Source organism: Anguilla anguilla, chromosome 1, assembly GCF_013347855.1.
Source record: "Anguilla anguilla isolate fAngAng1 chromosome 1, fAngAng1.pri, whole genome shotgun sequence".
NCBI lineage: Eukaryota > Metazoa > Chordata > Actinopteri > Anguilliformes > Anguillidae > Anguilla > Anguilla anguilla.
In genome coordinates, this window is record NC_049201.1 from 67,731,975 (window position 1) to 67,744,350 (window position 12,376).

Genomic DNA, 12,376 nt, shown 5'->3' on the forward strand with positions numbered 1-12,376 from the left:
GTTCCAATAGATGCACTACAGAACCATATGAATTATTTTATTGTTTGTGCTCACAGATCATATCAGTACTGTAAAAGTACTATAGAACAAGGCAGTCTCAGCACTTCGATGCTACATGTGCCTACACCATCCCTGCTGTATTATTACTGTGTAAGGATTGAGATGGATTCACCAGGAGCAGAAAGACAACAAAAAGACAGCAGTTATTTTAATGAAAGATTTACTCACTAACTTGATGTGAATTAAAATTAATTTCAGGAAAGAAATACAATGTCTTGATTGTAGATTTTTGAAGTCACAGCAAACTGGTTTTCTTCCAATTTAACAGAAAGTAGTTGAAGCCTTTCCAAGTGAGAGAGAACGTCACCTTTACAGACATTCTCTCACTTGGAGTCTTTCCAAGTGAGCGAACATGTGACCTTAACAGAATCATTTTCATCACCATGAAAAAGAAAAACTTCATAAAATACTAAAGTAAGCAATTTTTAAATTACTCGACCGAATACTAATCGCTCACTTTTGAACAGAATATTTTCTGTTGAATCAATCACGTTTAACTAGGCTGCCCCCCAATGGATGTATTGAAGCCATGCACGTGACAAATATTTAGATTTTTCAAAAAAAAAAAAAGAAGAAGAAATGTTGTTTGATTGCTACCTTCCATTTATTAAATCCTTCCTCCTTAGGCACCACCTTCTTCTGAAAACCTACCTTCCTTCTAGACCAGCCCAAATACTCAATTTGTATTTCCTGCTTCCAACTGTTGTATAAAAGATAAAAGATCACACCTTTACATACCTCAAGTCATAACAGATTACAACAAGGAATCTGTGTGCAAATTGCTGGATTGATACGCATATATTTTTTTTCAAATATGTTTACGTAAATCTACCACATACTTTCAGGACCAAGGTTCTTTAGTGAGGCTTAGTGTACTAATGTCCATCATGCAAATAAATGTCCCACAATGAAAATGTAGTTTCTGCAAATATATCAAAGACCCTTTAAAAAACTACTGTGTGTGGATGGAGCCTTACCAATGGGTTGTTTATCTTGAAGAAAAACAATGGATAATAGAACATGTGTCCATGTAGCCACTTAAACAACGTAGAAGACAGGATGTTAATCAGTGTGTTCATTATCATTGTATAAATGTATAAATGAATATAAAAAATATAAAAAAAAAACCAATTTAACACAAAATTACATAAGAAGTGTACATCAATGCAATTTTACTGAGGACATATTCTTTCAGTACCTTCACTCAGAATCCAGCTCAATCAAGATAAATCATGCTTTGATATACTGTACTATAAAGGATTGGTAATAAATTATATATTTATTCAGTAATTAAAACAATCAAGCATCGAAACTTAAAAAGAACATCATAATATTACAATTACATTTTATCAGGTTGTTTCAGAATAATTATATACACTATTTGAGCTACTTCACATATCAAAATCAAACCTGGTAAGCAGATGCCTGAGACATTATTCTTGGGTATATGGCTGTAAACAATGGTGGTAAAAAGAAATTCTCATATACCAATAACACAGTGTGGTTAAGTGTCTAACATATTTGTATATCCTTCCAGCCCAGGGCATTAAGTCAGACTCACCTGCATGGAGCCTGACCCTTCAGCTTCACTACAGAATGTTTAATTATTGCAACGGCTCCTCAGTTAACCCCTACGACCACTGAAGATATGTACCTGCACCCCTTGTAAGTTTAAGAAACATTATGCATATCGCATATCACATAAGCATGCTACGCTTTCACTCTGTAGTGCACTCTATGTAACTAAATATCACAAGCTTTAACAAAAGTCTAAATACTTCACTTTATATTGATAGAAATGTCTACTCTAACAATATACTGGTTAGTTGACATTAACTAAAGCACACAATATGTAGCAAGAACTTAAATCTTGAGAGGACCACAACTAAAACACTGAGACCATAGATGGTAGGACAGGAAAGTGGCATCAGTGTCTTACTGATCCAAACTCCAGCAGGGTGGCATTTATACTCACTCACTGATACTTTTAAAAATGAAGTCTCAATTCATCACATCAGCGACATAAAACCTATCCAAGTGAAATATGCACATCAAACAAGCTCAATATTAGGTATAAAATACTGATGAATTCTTCATGCAAGGGGTCCAAATAATTTATTTATGTATGGAACAGTGTGTAAGCAGTGCTTCTAATCACAGTAGGCCAAACTCACTTGCTATAACAGGCCCATTATAGCTGTATCTGTCAATCAAACAGCTCAGCAAAGGGAACTCCTATTCATGTGAAAGAGATAGGGTTGTTTTACTGAGAAGAGTGAGAAAGGAATCAGGGAAAGAGATTTTTTTGCTGAATCTGAGTTCAGAACCTCTTGGAACCCACCAGGGTCGCTGTCAAGGGGGGACAACCAGGTACGCTGTCCCAGGCACTGGAGGAGGGCAGGCCCAACGGCCTGTGAACTTGCGATAAATATTATTAACCCAGGCTAATAATATAAAAATAAAATTTTGTCCCGGGACTGGGAATTTGCCCCAGCAGCAGCCCTGGAACCCACAATCCCTGTCAACTGGCCCAATTCAGCCAGTGCTCAGATCATGCACGATGAGGCAGCAAGGAAGTGAGAACCAGTTAAACATTCATCACCACACGCAGAGAAGGGCCACTGCTGACATCCTGCTTCAGTAACTGTTCAGTGCTTCAAAGTGTAGCACAGACTCGAGCTGCTAAATCCATCTGTCTGAACAGCACTCCTGGAGAGCAGATATACAGCTCCTTGGCTTACCATGGGGCTAATGCCCATCAGGACAAAATCCACCCCTTCATGGAGACCCACCTGACAAATATCTATGTGGCCGAAATACTGTCCTTGTGGTACACTTAACTTTTCACTATGAGAGCATTGCATTTTTTGTGGGATAGTTTTTCCTTCTGGCAGTTCAATTCGTACACCTCTGATTTACAGGGTATGTAAAATGTCCTATTTTTCTTACGCTACAATAACATGCTTTGGAACATCCTCGCTTTGGAAACTACTGGAGGCAAGATTCCAGTCTGAATGCTCTTAGGTAATAAAAGTTGTTTAGAGCAGGATGTTTCAGGAGGAAAAGCTATGAGGCAGCAGTGGGTGTGGCTAGCTCTCACCCAATCACTGCCCGCGTGGTGGCCTGTCCTCTGTGCGTGCCTCATCGGTCACTTCCCTGAACCTCTCCAGGACGGCCTCAGCACTCACCCTGGGGAGGCCCCTGTCCAGGGGGCAGCCCTCCACCAGGCTGTTCATGGGGGTAGGAGGCACGAGGGAGTCTTCCTCCATCCCAGACTCCTCTGCAAAAAGCCGGTAACGCCGGGAGGCTGTGCCGGGCCGGGCCCGAGACTCATCATCTGTGACAGGACCGCAGGAGGAACCGAACTGCTCCTCCAACTCCCCCAGGTCCTCTGGGTTACTGCAATGCACCGATCTCCTCCCCCAGTCCTTCAAACAGTCCCTGATGACAGGCATCATTTCTTTACGGGAAGCCAGTGCGTTACCCTGGAGATAGGCCTTGACTTCGGCACAAGGGCTGCACATTGGAGACAGGTTCAAGCAGGGGCTGTGGGCCTTCTCCAAAGCTCGGCTCATCTAGAGCCCAGGAAAAAAAGGTCAAGAACTGTTCCTCTAAAGCGTATCTCTATAAATAACACATAAATTATGGAGTTTTAAAGATTCACCAGCAATTACTTCACATTTTGAATAAAAGTTAGCTTTTAATGCACACTGACAGGTATACTGTAATACTAATCCAATATGCTATTCATTCCCACAAAGATAGAATTAACAGTAAATTTCAAACAGCATTTTTTACATAAGCAGTAATGACACAAAATGGATGTTCTCATATCTGAATGCTCAACAGTACCCTCAGAACAGCCTAATTGGACATCTCAGACATTTAATAATCCTTATATTGAATCCTTACAATATGAATGGAATAAATGCTCAATTAACCACAGTATATATCTTGTCTTGTGATGAAAAGCTTTTCTCACATACCACGCCAACTGTTAAGGTGAGAAAGCACAGTAGTGACACATTTTATAATATCATACTCTTAAACACCTAATAGAGATAAAAATAAATAGCCAACATGCTGTACACAACAGCCAGCAAGCCTGTAGTTATTACCTCCTCCCTGTAGATGGTGCTGGAGCTGTAGACAGCCAGCTGGCGGAACAGTTCTTTTTTCTCATTGATAGAGACCATCATGGTGATGACCAAGCTGTAGCCGTGTCTGTCACAGAACTCACAAAGCTCCCGCTGTAAGGCTCTTCTTTGGAGAAAAGCCTGCCACAAAACAGTTAATCATACATGCATATGGTGCCAGTCAAATATCACAGACTTCTCACTGACTCCAAACCCACACAGATGGATGGTAGCACTTTCAAAAATACAATAGTATGTTTATGAACTTACAGAATAAAATAATAATCTATCAATGAGTCAAAGTTTAAAGAACAGTCTTCATTAAACCCTGTGCAAGATAAAGTTTGGAAACCCTTTGTGTACAGAGCTATTGCTATGATTTGAATATATGATCACAGTATTAATTTTGTCAGAGGTGATGATCCCTATTCTGTCTCGGGCAAACAGACCATTTAATTTAGTGGAAAATCAACATTGTGAGAGGACACACGTGCCCTTGATCTAAAGCATGCGATATGAGGTCTGAGTCATTTTATTCAAACTATACTTTGTAGAAATGTTGAAAAAATGTCATAGAAAATAAACTGAAACAAATGAAATAATAAATGCATCAAAAACGATGATTATCATTTACTGTTGATATGTATTTCTGCTAAAATGCACTGTAAACTGTGCATTGGAATGTATTTGTTTATTAATATCACAATTTATTTGTTTAGACTTTTATTTTTGGGAACTGTAGCACAAAATGTATAATTAATATCCTTTGTAAATGCCAAAATAATGAGGCAATCTGACATTCCTGCATTCTGAAACATGTTTGATTTGGCCATGGTCACAGACACTAGTAGGAAATTACACAGGTGTGACCAACATACCGATTTAATCTCTCGAACTAGAGATTAAGCACAACCTGTTCCACGTGAGCAGTACATAACATACCGCTGATGTAAGAATTAATTAACAAGCTCATAGACAGCATGAGAACTCACCTCAAGTGTCATGTATATAATACAAACGGCCAGTTTTAAACCTTCCCCCGATGCCACTTTCAAATCCTTCATCAGCATCTGTTCTGTAGAAAGGCCTGTGACACATGGTTAGGGCATAAATCATAGCTATTAAATTCTTTATTATGCGCACATACATACCAGAAGTCAGTCCGGAAAGCTACGTAAAACACAGCTCCTTCAGTTCTACCTGAAATATCAAACTTGGCATTCTGCAGGGACTGGAAGAGGGCGCCCCTTGGTGGCAGGTCTGGGAAGCGCGATTCCAGAAGGACGGCATACTTGCTGTCCTTGGGTGTGACCTTCCCTGCCTCTGGCGCCATGTTCACACAGTCCGTGATTATGGTGCCTACAGTCACACCACAGAGGTGAAACAGCAGCGGTTACCAATGCTGCCTGCAGGACTGAAATTACACCAGCAGGTAACAGTGGTACCAGTAGTCAGACGAAAGCAGGCATCAAGCAACTCAAGCAGTTAGAATGTCTGTGAAATTTCACTCAGATTTGTTTCTGATGTAGAAGGAACATTTGCTCAGGCCGATTGCAGGACACCAAATGCAGCTGTGTGGCATTTCTCTGAAACTGTTTGCAATGCAATTGTAATAACAATGCATGCAGAATCAATAAGATTGAATGAATGACAGTAAGAATCAGTCCAGTTCATTTATAAATAAAGTTCAAGTGAAGTAATTAATGGCTGAATCAACAAATGTCTAATCCACAAAAAAATAGGTAACATATTGAGCACGACAGTACAAATCTAACCTTATCTTTAGAAACTGATTGTGCAAGCATCCCTAAGAGCAGTGTGTACACTGCTGCCATGGCGATTACCGTATAAGAGCTGAGCCACCTGTTGGTCTAGGACTTCAGGGGCCTTCTGCATTATTCGCTCAGTCACTAAGGTGGCACAGGAGCCCACAGTCTCCACGGTAACGAGACAGGAGGGGGAAGGCATTCTTTCCAGCTGGTGATGGTCGATCACCTCCACAACAGCACCCTCCAGGTCACAGTCAGTACTGCGGAGGAAAAGCACACTGATGAAAACTGATCGAGTGCAGCAGCACTGGTGCTTATTTCCAACTGTTAATAAAGCAGAAACGAAATTTGATCAAATGGAAGTGTTAAAGCGTTAATTAAATCTAAAATCTGCTCCAAATCTTCAGCGGCTATTGCTTTACAATAGGGATTCTCCTGAAAGATGTCAGCATTTCAGGGTACAGGGTAAACAAAGGTCAAATTAAGATGAAGATGATATAAAGGACTGCAGTTACTGTGTATAAATTAACTGCTGTTATCAGCAGTAACATTAATGCAATTTTTTGCATGCAGACAAGCATGAAAATGCCATGCCAATGTAATGTAGCACATTTAGAATGTGCTACATTAGGCTTACAGATAAATACATCTGATGTTCAAAGACAACTAGAGAAATCCAAGAGGCAAAATCCCAATTTAGTGCCATAGACAAATAATCACATTTTATGCATACTTAATTCAACATAAATGCAAATATTAAGTAAAGTGAGGTCAAACTATCATAAGAGATATTACCTACTGTGATGCAGTCTTGTGTTTATGTTTAGTAACTTAATTTCATTATATACTAATAGGGGAAGTATTGAGACAAGTCAGAACAATATAGAGGGGCATTCCTGCAGAGAGGGGTGATTTTCTTTTCTGTGACCTCTGACCTGGGAAGCGCATTATGGTCCACCAGAGTGAGAGCCAGCTTTCCAGCACGGTGAAGATGATGCAGGTCAACTTCATCTCGGAACACCAGGGCATCCTGGGTAAGGCCGCACTCTCGCAACAGGAAGCCACTGTCTGTGCGCAGGGGAAATTCAGCCCGTGGGATGTTCAGAACTGGGATTGGGGTCTTTTCAGAACCGGACACCTAGAATATGGGGGGTGGCAAATCAGGATTAAAAATCACAAACCTGCCTATGTACCTTTTAGTTTCCACTTATATCTCCTTTAATTCTGTTCACATTTACCCTTGGAACACCTTCAGTATGTAATATTTCATGATGTACAGTTGTGACTGGACCACTCTATTTTGATGAATGAACAGTTGATGCTGACCTCCACCACCAGTATATATTTTAATGCAGCACTTGATCATTAATTTTCACTAGACAATAGGAAGATCCACAAATCTTTTCACTATTAAATGAAAGATTTAGCAATATTAAATCACTCAGTTGTTATCCATAAAATCAGGAAATGATGGCATACTGATGTGCTCACTGTAAGGTGTGAATGGATGAAGTCACCTTTGAGAGGAAGTATGCAAAAGTAAGGGAAGACACCATGGAATCCAGGTCACAGGCCTCATTCCCCAGGACAACATGAAGTCCAGGACTACTTTTTGGAGCGCCCTGAAAAAGACTGCTGGTGTTAGGTACAGAAACCCATGAGATTAGGGGCGTGCTATGAATAAGGAGCTAATTGCACTTACAGATTAGTAACCCTTTTGTTCCAAAAATATGTAACAACCATGTTAGCATTCTCCCTTTTTGGAAGGCAGATCTGGGAAACCCCACAGGCTATTGGTAGCCTGAATGTGCTATGACAGAAGATGCTAATAACTGACAATCAGACACCCGCGTTTCCTCAGACCCTCCTAGATCCATGTCATGTCACCTCAGATCAAGAGCAGGGCCCGGTAGACTGGAACATGGAGCAGGGCGGCTATGACTGTGTTCTCACTGGCTACATGACACCATGTCTGGGTAATGGCATGTTTGCCATGTGGTCAGCATGGTTGTTTTTTTTGTCTAATTCTGTACACACAACCCCTGTATTCCTCATCAGTATCAGAGGTCTGGAGGTCAACTAGCTCTCCAAGAACATAAGACGAACTGCCGTTTTTTTTTTCACATCCAATCTATCATCCATTGCACAACTATCTTAAACTCCAACAATGCCTACATTTTCTAGGGTGAAGTCTCACATGAAAAGTACAGGAGCATAAATACAGTGGTTTGTCTTTTGTGGTTAAATTCTAAGCAGTAACAATCTCCTATGTACCTGAACCATAGGTCGATAACAACATACGAATAAAACAAAGTCGTGATAAAATAATTCACCAAATGCTGTAAAAGCTATCCTTTAGATAGCTAATATCACTATCTAAAACGTGGCCTAAACAGAATGCTTCTTTCATTTAAACTGCTGTAAAGAAATGTCCTGTTATGCAGGAGGGATGTTTAAAGCTCTTGTAACACTGTTCCATACAATGGCCATTTCTCATAAGTCAATGCCTTGTCTTATGTGCTTTATAGCCCAGTACAGAAGAAAACGAACCTCACTTCATCACTCAGTAAATCACAAAGAATCTGACTGAGCATGCCTAACAACATTTGTTCCAATCCATTCTTGTTCTTGTTAGCAATGTGTGCGCCACAGCTATATCAATCAATAACTACTCTACCATTCATCACAAAGATGCCTGTATACCTTTGAACAGAACCACCCTAACAAAGATTAATATACTATATATAACAGTAGGCACTTATATTTCAGACACGTCATTTATTAAACAAAAGCCTTGGCAAATGGAGGCCATTTTTCCTCAAGCTTATGTGTTCATGACAGAATTTATCTCCTCTTCAAATTAATGCATTTTACCTGAACTATCCATTTAAAAATGGAGTCAATCATGCCTGTCAACCAGCCACAGGACTGTGGTTGTACTCGTATGGTTATATTTTGGCATAATTAAAGCAGGGATGATTCGAATGGCAATAGGCCTACATGTTCTCTGTGTTTATTTTGGTCACATGTAATGAATCCTTTTATGTGAGAGTAAAATTCTCAAAGTGAGATGGAAAAAGTCTATGTATTGTTTTCCAAGATGTCAATAGTACAGTCATTCAATGTGCCACAGAAAATAATGTAATTACAAAAAGGAATGGATGTGATTTAAAAAAACCAATATAATGTCCAACGTGTGTATTGTTTTTAATTAAGGAAGGATAAATGTACACCATTATGAACAATACACTGATACACACACCATACTGGATGAATGCATTGTATTTAGGCTAATTCTGCCATTCTCCATCTTCCATAGAATTTCCACACTATTGTAATGTAAAACCAACATCTTTCAGAAAAAACCAGCTGAGCTTTATTCCAGAATCAGGACAGGAGCCAAAAAAAGCAACACACTAATTAATTTTTTTAGGAAATGACATCTTGAGTGTAAAGACTGTTCAATTTTTTGACTTGTTCTATTGTCCCAGACATGAGCTTAGCAATAAGTGATCCCAGTGTGAGTCATTGCATAGAATCTGATTTCATCCTCCTGTGTGAAAGCACAGCTATTGTTCATGAGTCCACTGCGTGTTTCATCACCATGCTGATGCCGTCAGTGACATAACACTCAAAGGACATAGGCTGGCTATCAGGTCATTTATCTCCACTCACAAGGTGTCTTGTGGTGCAAGACAAGAAATGATTTCTTACTGCCTAGGACTCATTTGCATATTCTGAAAGTCAAGGGCTAAATAAACTCTCACATGAACATGGGCAGTGATCAGAGTAAATCAAACCTCCCTGGGTGACCACAGAAGTTCTCTCATGTGAGCATTATCACATTGAACCAGCTGGACAGAGGCACTTCATCCATCCTTAGAGCACCCATTTAAGGACAGCCAGGCAAAGATGGGAAGTGAGCTACACTTGGCCCAAAGTAGGCAAAAGTAATGGGTAAACAGAGAGAAAAGCACAGCCTTATGCTGAGGGGCACCATAACAGTGACAGCACACAGCCCGTCCTCAGTGAACACCGGAGTCCTTAAGTAGCTTTAAAATGTGTTTGTACTGGTGTAATGGTTACAGCTTTCTTTGTTTTGCCGCACTGCTGATTGCCTAGCCTCACTTAGCCTTCCAGCCGTGTGGCATGACTGCTTTGTTCAGTCAGCCTGCCACTTGGCTGGTAAAAAGTCTCCTGATCCCTCATCCACTGTGATAGGAGTACAGTAAAGAAGATATTCTGTCTACACGTGTCTCCTCTTGCTGACAGTTTGTGTTCAAACGAATCCCTATTAGCCTCCACCATTCACGTTAAAATAATTATGCATTACAAGATGCATTAAAATAATGTCCAAGTCTGTTCTCCTAGAGTAGAGCTTTTAGAGGGTCCATCTCCCTTGGCTGATCTTATTTTCTCATCAAGGTTGGCCACCTGGAGTTAAGGGTTGGACTTGGGTATAATAACCTGCTGATTAGAAAGGTTAGAAAAGACTTGGAGATGGATTGAGTAGGGCATGTCCAGAAATCCTGGAGGAGATTTTTGGTACGGACACGGGCTACACCGAACATTGTGAACAGTGGCCCTCCAAAGAGCAAGTCTTAAGACAGCGTTAATTGTTATTGCTTCCAAGTGCTTTTCCTTAAAACAGCACTCATAAAAAAAGGTTTCCATGAATTTGGTAATTTAGTCCAAATGCACTGAATGTGTATATTAACATTAAAATATATTGCAAGTGCCTTTTCATTTTACGTCAATGCACTGTGACATATTAATCTCAGGTTTCACTGACCACTAGCATACTCTTTACATTTCTATTTATTTAAACAGGAGTTATATTAGAGGTCGTGTAGAGTGGCGGGGGACAATGACATTACAAGAAGACCTTCAATATGACCCTACGATTTGAATGTTTTCATCTTGTGCAGATCAAAGGTTACAAAGAAGCCAAGATAGGCAATAAATAAAGAACATAAATGCAGGAAAATAAACGATGCCACAATTCGACTTAGCTACACTGCTACTACGGTACCAACACGTTTTACATGTTTAGCTAAGCGAGCCAACAAGGCTGGCAAAAAGTCAACTTTCAACGAGTAGAGGAAAAGGCACATATCGCTATAATTAAAAGGTGTTCTACTATTTAAAAAAAAAAAAAAAAAAACATTAAATCTAGTCAACTATAAGGCTGAGTGAATTAACGTTAATTAATTTGAATCGATTTAAGTTAAACTGACTTTTAATATTTCAACAGCGTAGGACATTATTCTTTAAAACATGGAGTTAGCTTGGACGCACCTAGCTTGTGTACAAGTTTATCAGAATCTGTACAGCTTTCTTGACAGCGTTATTTTTGCATGTAGGTACATGTGCAGTCAAACGACCAGTAAAACTATTGCTTACAGTAACTAGCAAAGCACTGGATAGTAGTAAATTCCTTCTCGTAAACACGCAATGGGGATTATGACGTCCGTGATGTTACCTTCAGTACAAACTGACAGCTCCGTAAAAAACACTCCATATTCACAAGAGTTCGGTAAATCCTGGGTTTCAGACTGATGGTTAGTTAAAAGCTTCCTTTCTTAGCGGAGCCCAAGAATAGTCTTCACGATTTTCTTTACTATTGCTACATCAAAATTATTAGCCTCCACGTGTCGCCCAGCCTGTTGTCCCAAGACACGAGGTGACGTGTTCGGGGGCTGTAGTGTTCGAGTAGCCTACTGTTCTTTATGTATTCCTGCGTCAGTCCTGGGGGAGATTTGTCAGTCATGCGTGGGAAGCACGCTTTTCCAACGACTCGTATTTGACTTTTTTAAAAATCCAGCCTTACCCATTTTATGAGCATGAGATTACCACGAAAATACTCTCCTGAATAAAATAGTTAGAAAATACCAACTCTCCCAATTCCTTCCGTTTTATTTTTCCAGAATTGTGTAATCATTTAAACTCAATTCAGCAAAACATAAACCTCAAATGTTCATTATGGTTTACCTTAAAATTCTGCGTTACATGCGAGAAATAAATTTGGGTAACTTCCACTTTTTCTTTATTGTGCCCAGATGAACGCACTTCTGTAGTAGGCGACAGTATGCTACTTCTTTTATCTCAGAAATATACAGGCAATATACATTAATCTACTGTAAATGAATGGCAGTATACATTTATCTACTATAAATGAAAAAACGGGAGTAAATTTAATGAGACACCACTATATCCTAAATAGAAATCTACATTTGCTCAGATTGGATGAGTCAAAACAGCTGCCTGGCCTTAAAATGCATCAAGGTAATCTAAAACCTTTGCACACTACGGAAATGCTGATGCGGAGCCTTTTTGCGAGCTGAGAGTTTTAGCTGTGTGCAAGTCTTTACAAGTTAGTCGGTTACAACTGGTTTGCAAATCAGTGATGGT

General features: G+C 39.7%; 1 protein-coding gene across 2 annotated transcripts; it reads right to left on the minus strand.

The window, feature by feature from the left end:
• Window positions 1-234: 234 nt before the first annotated feature.
• Window positions 235-11,708, minus strand: prune (prune exopolyphosphatase). Of its 2 annotated transcripts, XR_004762804.1 has the most exons (9): window positions 11,448-11,708; window positions 7,483-7,587; window positions 6,901-7,103; window positions 6,041-6,225; window positions 5,397-5,555; window positions 5,189-5,283; window positions 4,179-4,337; window positions 2,969-3,635; window positions 235-2,907 (listed from the first exon to the last, which is right to left on the minus strand). XR_004762804.1 is itself a non-coding variant. In XM_035395962.1 (8 exons), the coding sequence occupies exons 1-8, from the start codon at window positions 11,484-11,486 to the stop codon at window positions 3,165-3,167; spliced, it is 1,416 nt and encodes a 471-aa protein (XP_035251853.1). In that variant the 5' UTR covers window positions 11,487-11,708; the 3' UTR covers window positions 235-3,164. The 2 variants fall into 2 exon arrangements, 1 of the variants encoding a protein (XP_035251853.1); XM_035395962.1 differs by having other exon boundaries at window positions 235-3,635.
• Window positions 11,709-12,376: the final 668 nt, after the last annotated feature.

Coding starts and splice junctions, on each gene's coding strand:
- prune (XM_035395962.1), bottom strand. CDS start 11,486: ATGGAGTGTTTTTTACGGAGCTGTCAGTTTGTACTGAAG. Junction 7,588..11,447: donor GCTGTCAGTTTGTACTGAAG/GTAACATCACGG, acceptor AGTCTTTTTCAG/GGCGCTCCAAAAAGTAGTCC. Junction 6,226..6,900: donor GACCATAATGCGCTTCCCAG/GTCAGAGGTCAC, acceptor TTTCCTCCGCAG/TACTGACTGTGACCTGGAGG.